This window comes from Terrapene carolina, unplaced genomic scaffold (assembly GCF_002925995.2).
Source record: "Terrapene carolina triunguis isolate 2854851 unplaced genomic scaffold, T_m_triunguis-2.0 Scaffold238, whole genome shotgun sequence".
Lineage (NCBI taxonomy): Eukaryota > Metazoa > Chordata > Testudines > Emydidae > Terrapene > Terrapene triunguis.
Window position 1 is genome coordinate 5,167,615 of NW_020664589.1, and position 21,209 is coordinate 5,188,823.

Here is a 21,209-nt window from a genome sequence, read left to right on the forward strand (position 1 = left end):
TCTCTAGAGAAATGCCTATGGACTTTCATACATCAATCTTGGTGGAAGCAAAAGTACGATCTTGGTGGAAAGGGCGTAGAGGTGAGGGAATATCCTTCTCTGAACAAGCAATATCCATCTTTGACAGCACAATTAGAAAAGGAGGTTCCATGTCTGTGTTGGAAGCTTCCTCACCCCATTGGCTGTGGTCATTATCACCAGGAACAAAATCCACAGAGACAGCCAGGCTGTACAAGTATGTGAGGAGTTCAAGGGAAGGCTTCATTAGCTTAGAACTGACCATCCTATATCTCCCAGTACTGGAAGATTTCAGCAGAATAAATCCCTCGAATACCAAGACCAAAGCTGTTAGAGAACTGAAACCTAAACAGCATGTATATTATTAATAAAATGGCGCATGGAGTTCAGACTAGAATAGTTTTAGGAGATATGAACACCACAAGCCTCATGGCACCAGTCAGGACTCTCGCCAGTTTGTTGTGACCTGTAAATTCAACTTGCTAGCTAGAAGTTAGATACAAATGAACAAAAATGTGAAGAAATGTTGTTACTTTTACTTTTCTGAAAATCAAGAAGGATGAAGAGACATAGCATGATCCACCCTCTCCTTTTCTGTGTACTATTACTGTCACTCCTATACAAGGTGTAGGAGTGAATTATTCTAAGCAAATCCCCAAAGGTTCATGAAGAGTAAGGCAGATATGTAACCTACATCCTAGCCTAGACTACTATGTTATCGGAGTTAATGAAAATTAAACCTCTTGACATATAGTGTTAGAGCAAATACGTTAGTGCAGATATCCGCAAGACATGTAGGATAGAAATATTAAACTTTCACTACAAGACTGTGTAAGGAGGCAACCTAATCCATTCAAGTCTGAAAATCCATTGCCAAGTAGAAATGCTAGAGGACTTGGAAGGCTATTTCCATCTAAAGATTTCTTAAATGGCAAGTGATGGAAGGAAAGGATATATAAATTTCCACAGTAGGTAACACAACAGCATAGTCACAAGAGTATCCCATTTCTTCATGTAAGCAAGAGAGAGTTTTCTAACAAAATCGAGGTCATTTGGGAACGTCTGCAGGTTGAAGTCTTGATTGATTTCAATTGAGAGGAGGCTAGAACCTACGCTTCCCCACTGACTAACTCCTATGTGACTAGGCACCCCAGAGGTTGGCAGCTTCCTCCAAGGTTGCACTGAAATGAGCTCAGACAAACCCTTGTGGAGTGTGGAGCCCTTAGGAGAGCGGCGCTGCCAGATATCACCGAGTCCTCTGTCTAGAGAGGAAGAATGGCATAACAACTGTTCCTATTGGTGACTCTTCTTGGTACATGTTATATTCATAACAGTTGGAAACGCCGTAAGGCTGAGGGCTTGAAGCCCCAGTCTCCTTTTTCTGCTCTGTAAGGCAGAGCTATATATGCATTAGAGGTGTTACTCCATTGGGAGAAATTCCTGTATAGGGGAGTTAGTCAATGTGTAAATGCACTAGCTATGCCCATTTCAATCATCAGGCCACATGCAGGGTAGTGAACAAACAGCACATTTAAGTGTGATGATGCATGGACATCAACCTCAAAAAGATGGTTCTTTTCAGCAATAAGCTCACTTCACCAAAATCAGGAACTGAATCACTTCCCTGGTAATGCATTTACAACTTCAGCTTCAACAAGCTGAATGCAATGATTGCAATGTGCTGATCACAATTTAATAGACAAGACACATGTTTAAAAAAACATGTCAACTGCATCACTTTCCACAGTCATGATGACTCAGCAACAAAGTGCACACTGCATCAATTTCAATAGTTGAGACACGTCTGCAGTACTGCAACAACTGCCTCAATTCCAATTCTCAGGGCACACATCAACAGCTATCCTCAAGTCATATCAATAACTTTGGTGCACTGACTATAATTTTCTGACTACAGCAAATTAAACACCACAGTTGTATGCACACAGTATTCTTCAATTCCCTGATCACACAGTATTAACTCCCTAAATACTGAAGTAATTAGAACAAAAGACAAACAGTGAGCTGATGACAGGATGTGCTTTGTGTCGGCAGAGAAGTCAGTTTTACCATGGGGGTATCAGCTAACGAGATTTCCTATTTTCGCATCAAGTGTTATATAAACTAGCTCGCTTTCTTGGAAAGGTGCATTAGCACAGAAAAGCTACATTACAATAATTATACAGATTTTATTTACACCTACAAAATCAATTTAGAGTTAAAAACGGATACCTCTGTGCCCAGTTACTGAAGGACATGCTTTACAAAATGGGCACCCTGTTTTAACACCAGAGCCTGGAACCATAACGAAAGGATTGAGCAAGAGCCTCATCTCATAAATTCTGTTGCTTTTGTTGGTACTAAATTGAACTGCAAAGTTTGGAACAACTGAATTAAAATATATGTGTGTGTGACAAATGGCCCCACTAACAAGGCTGTGTGGAGAGAATGGGGAAAAGGGCATTAAGTACAGAAATAACAAATATTTTCAAAATTACATAGTCCATTGCATTTCTGCATTCTCTAGTGGTAAACACCACAATGCATCATTCTGAGACTTCACAGATATCAGAGGAGTCCGCAGTTGCATGACTAACCTAATTACCAGTGCACACATTCTCTCTCTCCACTAGCTCACTACTGTGGCGCATGAATCCAAACTTCAATTAGAAACTGCCTTTTATCTCCCCCATCCTGGCCAAGGCACCCAGCAGTGCTTCAGATGAGTTGCTTTAAAATTTATCTTTACTTTTTTAAAGTAAAAAGATATTAAGAGCTAAGTTGCAGCTCCTCCCAAATTAGTTTCTTAAACTTTAAAGCAGCAGCTAGGCTAAAATATGGGATTTAGTGTCTTGTATTTATTGGTGATGAGATTCCAACTGCGCACTTGGCTGGGAGATGGTGCAGCTCTGTAACTTCATCAAAGAGGCCAAATCAGCCAATGAGAACACAGCTTTGGATAATCAGTGTCCAAAGAGGTACTATTAATATGCCATTATGGGCTCTTCCAGGGTGTGATCTTAGACACTGGTGGAGCTGAGAGGAGAATGGGTTTTGATTAGGTATTGTTCTCAGTCAAGGAGTGAACTAGCACAAGAGAATGGATTAGTGATTAGAAGTTGGCATTGGGTCATTACTATGCATAGCTCCATTTGTCATTGTTCTCGTTTCTGGCTGTACACCTGTATGGGATGGTAGGGTCGAAGAGGGGGCAGTTAGTTTTCATTTTCATTAATTCTATAGGAGTCCATCATAGATTCATAGATTCTAGGACTGGAAGGGACCTCGAGAGGTCATCGAATCCAGTCCCCTGCCCTCATGGCAGGACCAATTACTGTCTAGACCATCCCTGATAGACATTTCTCTAACTTACTCTTAAATATCTCCAGAGATGAGATCATTGTAGCATCTTACTTTTTCCTCACGGGGGCAGCTATGTGAATGAAGTGTAGTCGGTTTTGTTCGATGTGTTTCTCTTGCAGATAACTATAGAGGCAAAATCTATGACTTTTCACAGGTTTTATTTTTTCTGCTTATGGGTTTGCTGCATACTGTAGCCAACACTGATACGTTTCCTCAATTGTGAGTTTACCACACATCCACTAAGTCCCAGTCTGTGCTTGTGTGTCCCCTACTAATTCATTTTGGGTTTGCCCAGGGCAAATGGTGTTGTTACCCTCATAGGGAATTAATTCAACAGTCTACATAGCACAGCAGGTGTATGTCCTTGAGCAGGTTTCACTAATGAATGGTACACTGTGAAACAAGTGAAATGATTACTGCTTCTATTTAACTGCCCTTTTGGAGATTTGAATTTAAACAGTTCTCCGAAATAATAGGAAAAAGACAAGAAACTTAATGTGTGCCTTCAAATGAAGCCTATTTGTTCTCTACCTACACACGATAAAAGCACTAAAAGAACAAAAACATACATTGACAGAGACAGTAGGTAATGTCTCACAATAGGATTAAAAACTTCACATCTGTATGTGATTGTTTTGCTGGTACCAGAGTACTATATATAGTAACCAAAATGTATATACTATGATTTTGTATTATGACCTCAGGTTTCTGGCAACATGTATAAGCCATCCTAACTCTTCTTTATATTGTCAAATGAAAAAGACAGCCATGTTATCTATCCATCCTCCAGTTCTCACCACATGTCCCCACTTCAGAAGTCTCTGTACTAGTTTCGCTTTTAACTTAGTACAGTATTCTTTCCTTAAATTTACCTTCATTTCCACCTACATCTCCCGCCCCAACTGTACACAAAATTCTTACTTGACTGCTCCTTTTGTCTCCTTTGCTCACTCAACTTTGTACATTCTTTCCTCTTCCCTGTTAGAAGTACACCAAGCTCCCTTCTCCTCCTCCTTCAGTAACATATCCAAAAACCTAAATGTTCAGTGAAATATTCCAGCCATAGTGACCATACAACTATCTGTTCTGCGTTATACAGAATTTTGCCTGCTTGTGCCTTCAGATTTTAAACTGTTTGGGGCACAGACTTGTATTTTCACATAATTCACTAGTGTTCAGTGCAGAGTATGCTTATGGTACTATGTAAACAATAATAGTAATATACACTTTTAAGACCTTGAAGTCAGCTATTAGAGAAAACATATGATGAAATGATTAATCAAGTGCTGGTTTCTTTCCTCCTGCCACACAAAAGTTTCATCAGTTGCACAAATTATAATAATCCTGAACTGAGTTAATTTTAATGGGTTAATCCTGGTTTACACTGGCTAATTCCATTACCCTAAATTATAATGGGTTGATTCTATTACCCTATGTCAGTGTTTCTCAATTTGTTGATCACAACCCCCAAGAGGTCAAAAAAGGTCACAAGGTATTGAAAATTGTATTACGTTTCAAAGCAAAGAAAAACTCACTCCCCCACTCCCTTATCCCTCAAGGTCATGTATTCTCTCTATCAACCTTGTCTTTCTAAAAACCTGGGACCAACATGGTTACAAAAGCACTGCAAACAGCCTCTTGAAACACACACAAAGTAGAGCCATTGTTATCAAAGATACATTTTTTACTCTTACATATACTATAAAAGGGGTCTTTTATTTTGTTTTTACCCTCCAGAATAAGGGCTGTCAACCTGAAAAGATTGAGAAACACTGCCCTATGCTATATAGGTTAATTACAATTTACCTGATCCCACCTTTTTTAAAACAATGGGAAAATCCCCAGTGATTTCCAATAGGAGGCAGATCAGGCCCAATGTTTCTATTTATCTGTAGAGGCCAAGGTTGAGTGAAACCTACCTCCAACTCTTTGACAATCTTGATGATTGACTGCTGAGACTCGGAAGCACATTTTTCCTTTATTAAGTCTTCATTCTTCAACTCAAGATCTTCTTTAGCTTTTAAAAGGTTTTTACACTTTTTAATAAGTCCTTGAAGTTCTACATCCTTTTCTTTCATTGCTGCATCAAGTTTCTAGCGAAACAAAATAATGCATGTAATGAACATCCTGCAAAGCTTACTATTACTAGTGCAAAAAATGTATAACTATTAATACAAACTTCAAAAGCAACTTATTTCAAGTACATTCTTTGTTGTCTGGTGAAAAAAAGTCCAATGCAAGACCACAATAGGAGAAAAATATAGCATATTGACCCTCTTTGATTGCCCATTAATGTCCAAAATGTTCAAAATTCTTTTATATTTAAATAGTTAAATTAGAGAGCATAGAAAATGCCAAATTAGCAGCACTGATACACTAAAGTATGGTACTCAGTTTGGGCTGTAAGGTGCAAACACCCTCAATTCCTACTGACTTTGCTAGAGAGCATCTTTTATCCACAGAACAGGTTTAAGCAGGAGCACTACAGTCATCCCTGGAGCTGCCCATCAATGTACCTTAGCCCCGGTTTGAAGGGACTTCCTTATAAGGATGAGAGAGCAGTTCAGTATCAATACCCATTCCTTAACTTCTAGTTTCTGGGGAGCAAATTGATACAGGTTACCAAGGGAAGGTGTGGATTCCCCATCACTGGAGGTTTTAAAGATGAGGTTAGAAAAACACCTGTTCTGCCTTAATGTGAGAGGATGGACTTGGTGACCTCTCAAGATCCCTTCCAGCCCTACATTTCTATGAATACCCTGGATGCTTTGGGACCTTTTAAAGCACCTCGTTACAACAGCAAAATCTCTACATGAACACTGGCAAAGCTTCCTCCCTCCCCCGCCCTAAATTTCATAAACCCTAATAAGAACTCTTGTTGAAAGCGACACAGCTATGTATCTATTCTGCAAATACAATATTATAAAAAGTAGAGGATTATCATGAAAATCAACAGTAATTCCAAACAAAAAGGGGATTTTGTAATCATTCCTCATACAAAATCAAGTGATAAGTTTTCATTTTTCATTTCAGCTTAAGTCTACCTACCTGAAGCAATAGATCCTTTTGATTGACACTGTCTGTTAGTCGCTTGATAACTAGTTCTTGACTCTGCAACTTCTGATTGCTTTCACTCAAAAGAATATTGTAATGATGTTCCACTGCTTTTTCTCTCTCAATCATTTCACCATGTAATTTCTCTAGCTGATTTCTAAGGTCCTACAAAAAGATGAAACTGAATATTTAGAAAATCAGCTTCACAAAAAACTTGAGTGACAACCCATGTTATTAGTTTAACTTTCCATTGCTTTAAATTACTCCTATCACTGAATGTTCTAAAGAATGTATCTAAGTCACTGTCTTCCTTTTAGCATCTTAAGAATAAAGTTTAGGCAATAAAACTTTAAGAGTGAGATGTCAATACTGTGTTACATTAATCTATAGTATTATTGTCTTAATACCTTTCCTTCAGAATGACTGGACTCAAAGGCAGTAGAAAATCTCATTGACACATTTTGTCACTGTCAGTCAGCATGAACAGTCATTTCTTAAATCAAAGCAATTTTATGCCTTTGCCAGAAATAGGAGAAAATGGCTTAGTGGTAATTCAGTTTGTCATCTTTTCCTTCTTCCATTCACACCATAGAAATCCTTGCACTACAGTTGTTTTACTAGTTGCTCTTGCATTAACCAAAAGGCAGAAGTGTTAAAACATTTCCCTTCCCTTATGGCATGAGCTTTAGACACCAACCAGGGAAGAACAGTTAGTCTTGTGATTAAAGCACTGGAGTGGGCTCCATAAATGCTTCCTGTGTGACCCTCACTTACTCTCTCTGTGTCTCAGTTTCCCATCAGTCAAATTCATGTCTTGTCTATTTAAACTGTAAGCTCTTCAGCACAGGGACTGTCTCTAACTGGATCCATGTACAAGGGCAAGTATAATGAGACCAGGATCTTGGTTGCTGCCTCTAGGCACTACTGTAATACAAATAATACTACCCCCCTTATTTCGTCAGAGACACAGTCACAAACTTCCATATGTTCTACCTATTTACGTTCCTAATTCTCCTATCAATCATTTCCCTTGTCTGTTTGAAGTCCTTCATCTTCAGGTGAGGCTATATGTGGGGTCAAGAGGGCGCATCCCCATCAGAAGTCTTTGGGCAAAGTGTGTTTCAAAAATGACATATGTCCACTTCCTAACATTTGACCACTAAAGGGATCGATCCTGAAAACAATGGAACTATATATGGGCGAGTGTTTGCAGGATCAAGCACCAGCACAGTATATCTTATTACTAGACAGATTCCAGTCACAGGATGGAGGAAAGAGGCAGCATAGGACAAGGGAACAAAACATAACGGTAATTTGGTTTCTCAGTCTTCCTCTTCCCCCCACCCTACTTCCAGCATCAGTCATTAGTTGCTTCCATGTAAAATGATCTGTTTATGGTGATTTTGCTAGAAGTTTCAAGAGTAAGAAGGGAAGAAGGGGCAGCTTGTGCCCTATAGTGGTCTTGTTTCTATATTGGTCTTGTTTGACAACTCTTATTTCAAAAATGTTCAGTGCAAGGATTGTATAATAGAATGGAAGAAGATACCTACCAACAAAAGAGCAGTTGTCAAAAAGTCCTTTGATGTCATTTAAAAGATACACTAGTTTGCGTTACTTTAACCGTTTTTAAAACCCCGTAGAGCCAGATGAGTTTTACGGAACACTAGCTTAAGTTTCATTACTAAAGAAGTGTATGTGCTAAATATTGCATGCTCTAAATATTTTGCATATTGCACACACAGTAGTCACCCATAAAGAACATTTACCCAGACTGGTATTTAACACATCACAGTTACTTCTATTCTAAGTATAGAGAAATAACCATGGTTATACTTTAGTGGCAATCTGTTTATTAAGTTTTGTGTGATTTTCTTGACTTAATTACTTGCTTTATGCAAGTTCCCATCAGACCCTTATTTTATTTTTTTTGTGCATTAAATACCAATTATTTACACTGCCTTTTGCTTTACTTTATTGAGCTGAATATTGGCACTCACTTTAAGAAATCACTAATAGCCACTTCAGACCCCAAATCTGTAAACTAACTAATGCAAGTAGTCCAGCTGAGTTCAGAGGGATTACGAGCTTGGAGTAGAGACTATTTAAGTAAAGACTGCAGGATCAGTCCCAAACTTTGTGTTTGCTGAAGGCATTACCACCATCGCTCTCATACATACACTAGTCCTCAAATGCATATCCATTTCCACCGAATTAGTGACCATTACTACAGCTTCCAGGGTAGGGACAGAATGACCTTTTTGAAGGTGGTATGAAATTGCATGACTGTAGTTGCCTTCGGCTCCAAGTTATGGAATTCCCTTGTTTGGGTCACATCAATCATATTCATTTGCAACATGTAAATTGGCATTCAAGGCCTGACTGAAGAGCTATGATTTTAGTGATGCATTCTATAGCTCACACCTTGACTTTAATTTTTGCATTTTTCCCCCCACTACATTTGGAGACTGACTGATCTTCATTTTGTTTTAGGCAGCTAAGACTTTAAAGTTAAACACTTGTGATCTAACACTCTCCTAGAGCCCAGAAACTTATTAGCTTTGATAAAGAAAAGTCAGAGATAGCTTTATGGAGAGAAGTCGTAAGCAGGCATGGACAGAAAAGAACCTTTTTCCTCCTTCTTACATGATGTAAAAAGTAGTACTTGTCAAGAAAGGCACAGAGACTGCTTCCTCCCTGGAGTAACAGATATTAATGGTGGGGGGGGGGAGGGCGGAGATTTTGAATGGACAATATGTAGTGGTTCCTCAACAGAGAATGTAAAGGATTCTATGTGTCCATCTGTAGAGACAGTAGTGCAGCCCATGAGATTTCCAAATCCTTGCTAGACTAAGCCATGACCGGAACTGAAAATTATTTTCTTTGCATAGGCTAGGATTCTATAACACACAAAACTACCCCTCACTACAGTAGATTGCTTAGGAGAAAGTCTATTGGTTTCTATACATTGAGTTACACGGATAATATGGTAGCTACAGCCCTTTACAATGCTTTCTGCCAACCTCGGTCTCAAGGGATTTTTTCTATGATTAATGATAGTTAGTTGAACTTAGAAAAAATGAATCTGAAACATTATAACTAATATTGGTTGAACACAGGAGTGCCTCCCCCTCTTTGTGAGATGGGGAACAGGTTGATGAATAATTAAGGCTTGAAGTCTCGAAACCTCTCTTTCAGTTTAATTTCAAGAGGGAAGAGCGGGTGGTAAATTCTGGCTAATGAGTTATTGTGCACTTCCCAACCAACTGATCAAATATGACTATAACGGAGAAATATACCTTAATTGCCTGTATTAAGTAGCTTTTCTACCCTGTTCTAAACATATTTCACCATCAGAGCGTGAACAAACTCATGGATTTTGAATTTTACCTAATATTGAGAACATGTGTGTGTGTATATATATATATATATATATATATATATATACACACACACACACACACACACATACATACACACACACACACAGACAGTAGATGCACATTATATTTAAGATGTGTTGATCTTTATTCCTGGTCATTCTATAAGAAGCACTTTGTTAAACAAGGTGTATCTCAATAGTTGATTGTTTTAGCAACTAAACTATCCAGAGCTGATAATGTTGAGATACTGTCTAAAGATAGTTCCCTCTTAAAGACAAAAAAATAGCAGATGATTAAGTGCCAGCTAATACATAAGGCTGGGGTGGTGTGTTCTTTTGTTGTTGATGTTCCTGTTTTGTTTTTAATTAGTTGAAGCTAGCTAAAAATCCACTGAAGAAAGAGGATATGAAAGTAGGACAGAGTAGCCATTTTGAAGAGAGTCCCTATTCCTATTCATCATGAGGAAGATCTTAATGATTTATGTTTGATGGTTTGGGTGAACAAATCCCAAGTCTTTCACATACTAAACTTAACTGATCTTTTCCACTTTTTCCAATGCACAAGCCTACCCCATACTCTACCAAAATATTTCCTTGATCATTCTATACTGGCCAGGTCAGAAGTTGGGTGGAGGCACCCCTCATGGGCCTCTCTCTTTGACACAATCCCACTAGCTTGTTTTGATATTGTTATTTACAGAAATAGATAATGATTATTCTGTGTGAAAGGTCATTAAAAATATCCCAAACACCTTAAAAACAGGAAAGAGATGAAATGGCATCTAACTATGAATTTGGATAAAGGGTCCTATACAGTTCAGGTCCATTTTGTTAGTTTTATGTCTATTTAACTGTATGCCAGGCCATGTGAAAATAATAATAGAACAGCTTTTTTAAGGCTGCTCACATAAAATGTTTGCATCAGATTGAGAAACAGAAAACCATTTTACTAAAGAGCAAGATATTATAGCATACATTTTTACTCCCACATACCCTCTACTCAGTGAGCCAGAATTCATAGGCAATGTTAGATCCAAATGTACTTGCAGCTCCGAAACTGAAGCAGAGGTGGTGAAACTACCTAAGAGTAGGAGTAGATCAGGGATGTAATTTTTAAGACTGCTCATCTTTTGGCAGGGACACTTTTCCCCAAGGAACTTAATCACGTACATGAAGAACTTGGCCATAATTGAGTCAAACAGACTTCTCCAAGGGCTGTAACTATGTGAATCCCCCCCTCAAAACTATCCTTCCTGTACACATTTATATTCCAGCTCCCTTAAGAGAAGATGAAGGTTCTGGGTAGAGAAGACAGTTGAAGATAAAATACTTTAAATCAATAAAATGTGCTTTTTATGGCTGTTGTAATGACAGGAATCATCCATTCTCTTTTTTTTTTCTAACCTCAATACACTGAAGAAATTTCAAGGAACAGCAGGGACAGAGATTCTGTGATGGCAAATGAACCGCACCTGAGATCAAACTAAAGCTATAACTAAAATAAACGGATATTGTAGAGAAAAATATATATTGTTTACAGGGAAAGAGACCCCTCTACTGGATTTAGACAATATTGCAAGAGTCTACTGCAAATTTCGTATATAATTGGTGCAGTGAGAGGCCTTTAATAATTGGAGTACAGTGCCCCCAGCCGAGAACATTTAACAGTGGCAAAAGCTGCTCTAATACAGAGCATAACCTCATTGACACCTTCACATGGCTAGCCTGTCACTATGTAACTATACACCCTTTAATAATAAACAGAGTTCAGTCTGTCTGTGCAATCTTTTTTGTCTACAGATGCAAGCTCATTCTGTCTTCTGTGTAATTCAACATGGCTCAAGGTCAGTCCTTGCTTAAAGGCAGCAATAGGGATTTTTATCAGCTGACCATGCCCAATGGAGAAAGCTCATCCCCTTTGTTTATGCTGTTGCCAGAACAGAAGAACCAGCCCTCACTGAAGCAGCAGGTGAGAAGATTAAAATAAAATCCACATGAGAAGACACACAAGTAGACAAAGTTGTGCTTTAAGCTAGGCACGCAGCACGAGGCACAGCTTTTACTCAAAATAAGGAAAGATGGAAACCTGCTCTTTCACTTTGTTGCAGGAGCCTTGCTTTCTGAAACAGAATGTGCTAGTCTAGACAGGAAAGCAAGGTGAAAGGTCCTAAAGTAGAGAGCTGCAGAGAAATTAATAAACAGACACACCACTTAAGGCTTGTTTTGGATTGTGAGCAGCCAATCCTTTGTTAATGAGATTTTAGAAACGGAAATTAAAAAAGTACAGAATTTACAGAGAACAAGATGTGATGGTAAAAACAAGCAAGAATTCAGCTCAAGGTTGTAACCCTTAAATAATTTGCTATCATACTATAACAGGGCTGGAAAGAAAAAAGTTTAAGTTAGAGTAGTGTAATTTAAGATAATTCACAAAATATGTAGCCTGACAGATACGACAAAATTATCATAAATGTACACTACTAGAAAAATTAGAGATTCTACCTACAGGAAGATTGAGAGACTGTCTAAAAATTAACTTTTTCCATTTACCACTTATTTACTGATTTTATATAGGACTCAACCAGAGGGCTTTAATTAAAAATAAGATCTGAAGAACATGCCCCAGTCAGTTAGAACAACTTAAAAGATACACCCCCAAAACTTGTCTTAATCCTCTCAGCCATATGGTCCTGAAGACTGACTTTGGACACTTGCATTTAACTTTCAAAACGATTCAATTGAAATTTAGAGTGCAGAAGTGAATATATTAGAAAGGAAAGACATGCTAGATTAAACTTCATCCACTATTTTAAAAAAAAGAGAAAAATGTGATAACAACATTAATGGTTTTGTCGCCTCTACTCTTCTGTAGTTGTGCTTCATCCAGCTCCCTCTCCATTTTCTCTCTCTCTAGATTCAAATCATTTAGCTCTTGATCAGTCCTTTTAATCCTCCTTTGTAGTTTACGGTTCTCTGTATCTTTTGTAAGGTTTTCGGAACGCAGCTCTGCGAGGAGCGTTTCTTTTTCCATCAAGAGAGCTTGATAATCCTCAGCACCCTAGAAGAGAAAGCAGCATTCATAGTCTGTACATGCGCTTTATGAAGCTCAGAAGTCTACACTCCTGCCTATTTTTCTTCCCCTTTCTCCCTTCAACATTTCATTCAACTTGCAAAATTCAGTGCAATATCAATTATCCAAATAGCATAGGAACATTACCTTCTTTGGGGTAATTAAGATAATTTTCAGTGTAATAAAGGCCTTCAATGAGATCCAGGTTGGGATAACAAGTAATTTGGTAACTAAGGTTTAGACAATAAAAGTTGAACTGCAAAAGAGTCTAGAGTGAAAATGAGAATAATTTGGGGCTTTTGGAAGTGATAATAGTACATAAAGTTTTTCACATCCAGGTCATTAGTTTCAATCCAGGCTATCAGTGGTGACCAAGTCTTAAGCATGTTGTGCATATGAACTGGAAGGCAGTCACTGTTCACTTCAGATCATATAAACCACTGTAGTTGGCCTCCTTGTTAATGATCACAGCAGAAATGATCATGAAGGAATGGGCCATGCAGCTTGATTTAGTGAGTGACCCAGAGCAGAGGTCCCTTCAACGCAGTGTTGAAATTAACTGGCAAGATAATGAGGGGAAAGGTTCGCTTTGCCACCCACCATGCTACGTTGGTTCTGCAGACAGGAGAGTTTAGTTTTCAACTTTATAAAACTAACACCATTCACAAGACCAAAGTTATAAAAGGAAGGGTGGACGGACTGTATTTCACCAAATGGGACTCTACTGGTGTAAATTGCAAGGGTTCCAACATGTAAGCCATATATCCATTCAGAGGCCAAAAGCTATTTGAAACAGAACTGGGGAGAACAGTTTATATTTACACCAATTTTAGTGTGTTGCTTTTTTATTTTAAACTTTTTTTTCCATTTCTGAGATCAATTTATAAAGCAATACTAATTTTTGAGCTAAAAGCTCCTGTTTCATTAGATTGTGACTGCTTCAATTCAATTCAAAGCAAAAATGCCAGCAGTCACTAAGATTCAGGCCGTTCAGGGTATATCTACAAAGCAAAGAAAAGCCCATGGCTGGCCCATGGCTGTTGACTCAGGCACATGGGACTCAGGCTGCAGAACTGTTTCATTGCTGTGTAGACTTCTGGGCTTGAGATGGCGTCCGGGCTCTAGGACCCTGCGGGATGGGAGAGTCCCACAGCCCAAGCAAGCTCAAGCCACAGGTTTTTCTTTGCTGTGTAGACATACCTCAGTAGCTTTGGTGCACATACATTAGCACATATAACACTCCTGCGACTCTTTCCACAGAGATCAGGAAGAGAAGGAACCTCATAACGGAACATCATTTTCTGTTTTTAATGAGTGTTATTTTAGTTACTCACTTTGGGAATCTGTGTTTTATTAGTTTTTGGATTGAAGACAAATGCACAAACATAAAAGCTAAGATGTGATTTTTGGTACTGTGAACTATTTTGAAGTCCAATATTCATTTTACCAAAGGCCTCCTGTTCCATAAAATGAGCCCTTTATATTGCACGAACTACCATAAAGTCCTTTTCTCCTCTGCACACATGGAAGTTATTAACGTCCACTGTTTTATTACAAACATTCCACTGTTCTAAAATAAACATTTCACATCTATTACAAAAAACAAAATAAAACAAAAACGCCAAGTCTCACACACCCACTCCTAGTCTGCTAATGAAAAGGAGACAGCTGTGTGCCGTCACCACACTTATTGCAATGGAGCCCAAAATCTTTCACTATCTTCCCAAGTGGTCTCATATACGCGAATAGAAGAAACAACAAAAGAATTCTTCAAAAACCCTCAAGAAAGACTTCTGTGGTGGATGAGAAAAGTTACCCAGCACCACCAGTTGAGATTTGAGAGGAAAGAAAGAATTTGAGTGGCTTCTATCTTCCCTGGCATGGTCCAGACTAGTGTCAACACGTGCAGCACATTTTCATTCAACACTTGTGAGATCATCAACAAATTTAAACTGATCACTGGAGTTTACCAAAGCTAGTGATTTTTTTTTTCCTTCCTACACTAAGTAAGAAAGCTCTACACCACCTAAAAAATGGAGTTTCTATCCATGCCTCCATAATATCGGAAATTTATGAAAATGTATTCTTATTTTACATTTAAAGATGACTCTCTTTTTAATTTAATTATTCATTCTCACAATTGCTATTAAGAAAAAGAATTGAGGAACAAGATAGTAATGAGACAGCTGTACTTTCAGTGTTCCATAATTTAAACTGAATTACTTTAGGCAATTTGCTTAACAATTAGAACAATTAAACATTTTAAATTAGTTTTAGTTTCCTCACCCAGTGCACTTTCTGCATGAAAATATTGAAAAGCAATTGAAATTGTTTGTATCTTACCTTGAATTTCTGGATCTGAGCTTTGTGTGTGGCCTCTCTTGCCTTAGCCAATGAAACATTTAGATCTTCAATTTCAGAATTAAGCTCTTCATTCTTTAGACAAAAGAAATACTCATGGATGCATGAATACAAGTATCAAAAAAGTGACAGTGTCAAAACAAAGCTCTTTCTAAATGGGCAGAGCTGAATAATAAACTATCAAATTGTTTATTCACCCAAACGTAAACAAAAAAAAAAACTTCATAAAACACTGAAAATGCCCAACTGAGCTTTACATGTAAAGAAAGCAGTCCAATAACTATACATACAAGTTCAATAACTTGTTCTATATGTCCACAATGTTCCACAAATATCTGATCTTCATTTGAAGGTGGCCCCCCACTACCCTGGCTTTTGTTAATATTAAGCTCATTCTCACCACACATAAGGTATTATAGCTTGTGCCTTTCTGCCAGCTCTACAATTGCTTCTGAGGATTCAGTAAGAAGCTCTCTCTTCCCATCTCTCAAGAGCAAGTGTATCAGCTCCGTCATGTATCTTTTTTCCATGGCCCAAATATCAAAACTCCAGCTATCACACTCGGATTTCAAGTAGCAAATATGACCTACAGTCTTCCACAGAACTGTTTGGATCTGCACTACTGGCCTGCTCCGAGGCCTACTCAAATCAACTGAAAGACAGTGGCTTCAGATGGATTAGTTCCTAAATTACCTGTATACTTCTAACCAGAAACATACAATCAACATACCTCTTTTTCCTTTGTTTTTAATGCAAGAGTTAGACCTTGAATGGTTTTATCCCTTTTCAAACCATTTTTCTTTTCAACACTAAGCTCATTCTCCCTCTCTCGTAGTTCTTCTTGAAGAGACTAAATAGATTACATTAGGTTGCACTAAGTTAAAAAGTTCATACTAAAATACACCATAAATGCACAGTATGTATTAAATGCACTAGCTCATGCAGTTCTTACATCTCATTAGTCAAACTATTAAAGCAGACTATAGACCAACTCTAAGATGTCTCCTTACAGATCTGTGACAGGAATATGAGGAAGGAAAGCTGATCTACCGGGATGGGCAGGAGTATCAAGCATACTATCTACTTTGCTGTTTGGAAATAGGCTGAGCCTTTGCTTTGTCTCCTAATACAACAAAAGAAATTATGCCAAAGGTTCTGCCTTAATCCAATTTGAATTACTAACTCTTTACGTCTAAGAACACATACGAGAAAAAAAAAAGACTCCCCAACATATATGTTATAAATGTTCAAAGAGAAACAAGTTTTAAACATACCTGGATTTTTTTTTCAAAGCAATTTTTCTCATTTCTAAGTTCCATTTTAATAGCCTATAAGAACAGAATAGTTGTCACTCTGAAGTAAAAATACTTTAAGCTTTTGGGTACCATCATTAATCATTAAAAATCAGACAGTTAGTACTTCGTATACAGACTTTTTTTTGGAGCATGTTAAGAGAAGTATGCCTCCAAACCAAGTTAGTTAATAAAATGTATAGTTATAGGACTCCAACATTATGACAAGACTATATTGTAGACGTCTAGAAAACAACTCTCCCAAATGAGATCTTTCTACAGAATTGTACTATGGAAAACTAAAGAAAGCCATGTTCCTTGATGACACATGACAGCTCTGCTTGACAAGTTAAAAAAATGCATTTTTAAAGGGGCAGTTATCTATGACAGCAGGGCACATTTATAAAGTCGATTTACTAAAAACTGCTCCATTTTAATTAAGACTTTTTGGGGGGTAATTTTCCCCAGAAAAGAGAGAGATATAAGCAGCAGCAACTTATACTTTTACATATCTTTAAGACAGGGGTTCTCAAACTGGGGGTCGGGACCCCTCAGGGGGTCACAAGGTTATTATATGGGGGGTCGCGAGCTGTTAGCCTCCACCCCAAACCCCGCTTTGAATCCAGCATTTATAATGGTGTTAAATATATTAAAAAGTGTTTTTAATTTATATGGGGGGGAGGGGTCGCACTGAGAGGCTTGCTATTTGAAAGGGGTCACCAGTACAAAAGTTTGAGAACCACTGCTTTAAGAGGACAGTGCAGTAAAGGTTATTTATTGTACCAGTAATACTAGTCAAATCTCTCTCATCACTATTACACCCTGAGAAAAGAATACTGTTTCTAAGGTGGATATAGCCATGGTCACCTAATAATAAATGAACTGATTTTGGCCCTCATGCCATAAACTGATTTTAAAAGAACTATGTTAAGCCTGATGAACCTTAAAAATGATATTCCTGATCAAATCAAGCTAGGGTAGATTTTCTGAAGGTTTCAATCCTTTCAATGAGTTTCTATAAAGAGCTAGAGCTCTTCTGAGCTTTTAAGTCCACTGCTCAGACGGAGTCTAAAAGTGCTCTCCTTTCTATTTTTTGATTTAGGGCAGAAAGGAGGGAAAGGTACTGTTTTATATTCATTGGAACATAAGACACTATCTTGAGCAGAAAAACCCAAAACCTACCAAGGATAAAATTTCTTAGAAGCTTGACAGCTTCCATTATTTATCATTTGGATTCTACCATCAATCCTCATTTATGGTTTGAAGAGAGCCCTGAAGACCTCAAACTAGCCTTAAGACTTGCTTCTGTTTTCCAATATTCAAGATAATGTTTGACTTTCTCCACAAGGCACGTAAAATAGACAGGTGACTGGTAGATAGTTCCCTCTGTAGAATTTGGGGGTTGGCCTTCTCTATTTCCATGAGACCTGGTTAGGCCTACCTCTACTATCAAAGCCTCCCATGCAGACCACAGCAGTGAAGAGATCATTTTAACTTTCATGTGATATTCCGTATTACATAAGGAAAGTTCTCTATTAAGGGGGAAAGCCTTAATAAGAATTACATGCCTATTGGCTTCAGCTCAAAACATCTAGCAGATTATTTTTGGATTTCTGTTATGAGACAATGATATATTATGTGTTACAGAATTGTGTAGAAAACATAAAATTACCCCCCAAAAATGAAAAAACTCTGTGATGTGACATCTAAACAATGAAAAGCATGAAGTGTAGTAGTGCTCAATAATGGCTGCCAAACCTACAAGGTGACCAATGAAAGGAATTTGGGATGGAGGAGGCCTCTAAAAAGTTAGCTTAAGTCACTTTTTTACAGTTATCCTTAAGACCTTTAAAATTCTAAACCATGTGAGATTTGTAACAGTCAGGTTTTCAGTCAGTTTCCTCACCTCTATCTCACTATCTTTTTCATGCCTCAAAGCAACAGTAAGTTCTCTGATTTTTTCTGCAGGTAAGTTCCCATCACAAGATTCACTTTGAGACTTTTCCTCTTCAAGGTGCTGAATTATAGCTTCTTTACTTTTCAGAGACAGAGTCAGTTGCTCTATAAGTCTAAAAAATTACAAGATGTGGATATTAATTTTGCATCATCTAAAACTAAATACCAAACCATTGCGGTAGATTTTATGGGAGGCCTCCCATAGGACAAAGAGCACTGGTAACATTTTGGAAAGCACTCTCAAATTACCAACCCCTCTCTTTCCCTCCATAGTAACCAGAACATTTAAAGCAAGCAACTAATAGAATCAAATTATCTAAAAATAATTTTTATTTTTTAGTAACAATACTCTCCTCCAGTACTGGTAAGAAAGTAAAATTCTTAACCCTTTCATCTTAACATTTTCCACATGAAGAGTGCTGTATCTAAATGCTCTCTAATATTTAAGAGTCATCAGTACAGACCACTTCCTACCAATTTCCATATTACACACACACAAAGTAATGAATGGTAGAACATGTATATATTAAAATATAACTGGAAGGAAGTATGTAAGCTAGAGCACATATTAGAGTCCTAATGTCTTTGCACAGAATGTGATGACAAATGTCAGTTATAGTCCCTTCCTTACTCAAGTGCTTGTATTGCATCTAACTTGCTTCTATTGATTTAATAAAATAAAAATAAAATAAAAAACACAACACAGTTGAATTTTCAGCCCCATTTAACAGCAGTTCCAAAACCACTGTCCATGGACCACCAGGAGTCCACAGAGGTCTTCCTGATAATCTACAAAATGAAATCTTTTGATCAAATAATGGAGGGATTGGGAGTACAGGTAGGTCCAACAGATGCATTCTCCAATGAAGTGGTCTGCAGACTGAGAGCTGGAGATCCACTGCTGTGTAGCAAAAGCAGTGGATCACCACCAGTGTTTGGTGGAATAACACTTTGAAATGTATCCTCATAGAGTTGTGGTTGTAATTCAAGACTGAAGTTCCTAGACTCTTACATTGCCAAACCCATGCATAGTGAATATTTCAGCCCTTACAGTCAACTTTCTCCATTAGTTCTCAAGTTTTCTATGCCCGAAAGTATTTGTGCTGATCCAGCATCCAAGTATCTATCCCTGGTAGATCAATGCAATACTGGACCATAAAAATTGAGACATTCTGATCACCTTGTTCTCCCACACTTTAGCAGCTGCTCTCACAGAAGCTACTACAGTTAGAAATTAGTGCTTTACCCGATTTGAACATCTCAGGAATTATCAGGCATTTGTTTCCAGGTCAAGGGATTCAGGACAGTAGCTGGTAAAATCATGATGGAATTGAAGTTGGGGGGGCCGGGGGGAAGCAGAAGCAACATAGTATTCAGTACAGCATGATTTAAGGTAAAGTATCAAGACTTATTAGGGCAAGTGAATGACTTATGCCACTAGAGAGTTCGGATTCACAATTTTCCAACTGTATAAAACATTTATATCTGACAATTTATGAAATATCACACCTAAACCTGCCATTAGTCCAGTAGTCTGTTTTAGACACTACTCCAAGAACACACATAGGAAGTTAAAGGACTCAGACAAATGTAACCTTCCACCTGTTAGTAGTGTGGACCAACTGTGCAGTTTAGCATCCAAGAATCGGAAGAGACATTCTTTACAGCTAAGCCCATGAAGACAGAGTTTAAGAGCTCCCCTAGACTCTCACTGACAATTGAAAACTTTTGCCGGAACCTCTGCTGACTAGATACACATTTTTATCACAGATATTCACAGAACCTCTGAAGTTTTAATTCTAAAGAGGAAAAATGCACAGAACCGGATATTCCTTCCTCCCTCCCTCCCCCATCCCCGCAAGTTGTCCCCACATTCACATTGCCTCATGGTCACCAACTCATGATTCAAGCACTTTTCATCTCCCATCAACTCAAAGACCTCCAAAAACTAACCAAAGCATTTACAGTCCAAACTGCTGCACAATATTTTCTATTCCTGCTAGAATTACTAACCTCAATGGACATGTCAATGAGATTGAATAGCATCTGAACACTACGAAAGCAGGAAATGGGTACAAATATACAAATCATAGCCCTCTCCCCCGCTTCAGCAATGGCTCAATAAGCATATTATTCTTGCACACAGGTAAAAAGCAATGTGGCCATGAACATGCTTTAAAGCAGTGCATGCATTTCTAGGTCACATGCCCTTACCCACTCTTCATTTTCAGACCACATTTAAGGCTCAATTTTCCTATGAAACATGTAGCTCGTAACACTGGTTGCTGTGTTTGTTCAACAGCTCATTTTACAACACTTGTATTAACGCTCCTGGATCTCAGATACATCTGAGGGTAGGATCAAGCCCTTAAAATCTATTTCATATTGACTGGTTTGTTTATCACCTTTTAACAATTAACATTTTCCATTAGTTAGAAAGATTACCAATAGAAGTCTGACCTGTCTTTTTCTGGCAGTTCTGTAATACTATCCAGCTCCTTCAGATGTGTATTTGTAACTCCAGAGAGTTTTTGTTCGACAGCCATTCTTAGAACTTTCTCTCTCTCTGTCATTGCAAAGGCTTTTTCCACTTCTTCTTGGGCAGCTTTAAGATTCTGTACTCAAAATAAACAAGCATAATGCATTGGAACATTAAAACAAAATGTTCAGCAAGTTCTTCCATGCTACATTTCCCTTCCCAACATTGTATATGGTCAAT

At 38.0% G+C, this 21,209-nt stretch overlaps 1 protein-coding gene across 4 annotated transcripts in view; it reads right to left on the bottom strand.

The window, feature by feature from the left end:
* The window catches only part of CDK5RAP2 (CDK5 regulatory subunit associated protein 2), an 89,333-nt gene that overhangs the window by 56,848 nt on the left and 11,276 nt on the right, over window positions 1-21,209 (bottom strand). For all 4 annotated transcript variants that reach the window (XM_029912720.1, XM_029912722.1, XM_029912721.1 and 1 more), the window contains exons 5-12: window positions 20,951-21,105; window positions 18,441-18,603; window positions 16,517-16,570; window positions 15,973-16,092; window positions 15,225-15,317; window positions 12,651-12,869; window positions 6,427-6,597; window positions 5,298-5,471 (exon numbers count right to left, since the gene is read on the bottom strand). In XM_029912720.1, coding sequence (XP_029768580.1) covers window positions 5,298-5,471; window positions 6,427-6,597; window positions 12,651-12,869; window positions 15,225-15,317; window positions 15,973-16,092; window positions 16,517-16,570; window positions 18,441-18,603; window positions 20,951-21,105 — 1,149 coding nt within the window. The remainder of the gene's footprint in view (window positions 1-5,297; window positions 5,472-6,426; window positions 6,598-12,650; window positions 12,870-15,224; window positions 15,318-15,972; window positions 16,093-16,516; window positions 16,571-18,440; window positions 18,604-20,950; window positions 21,106-21,209) is intronic.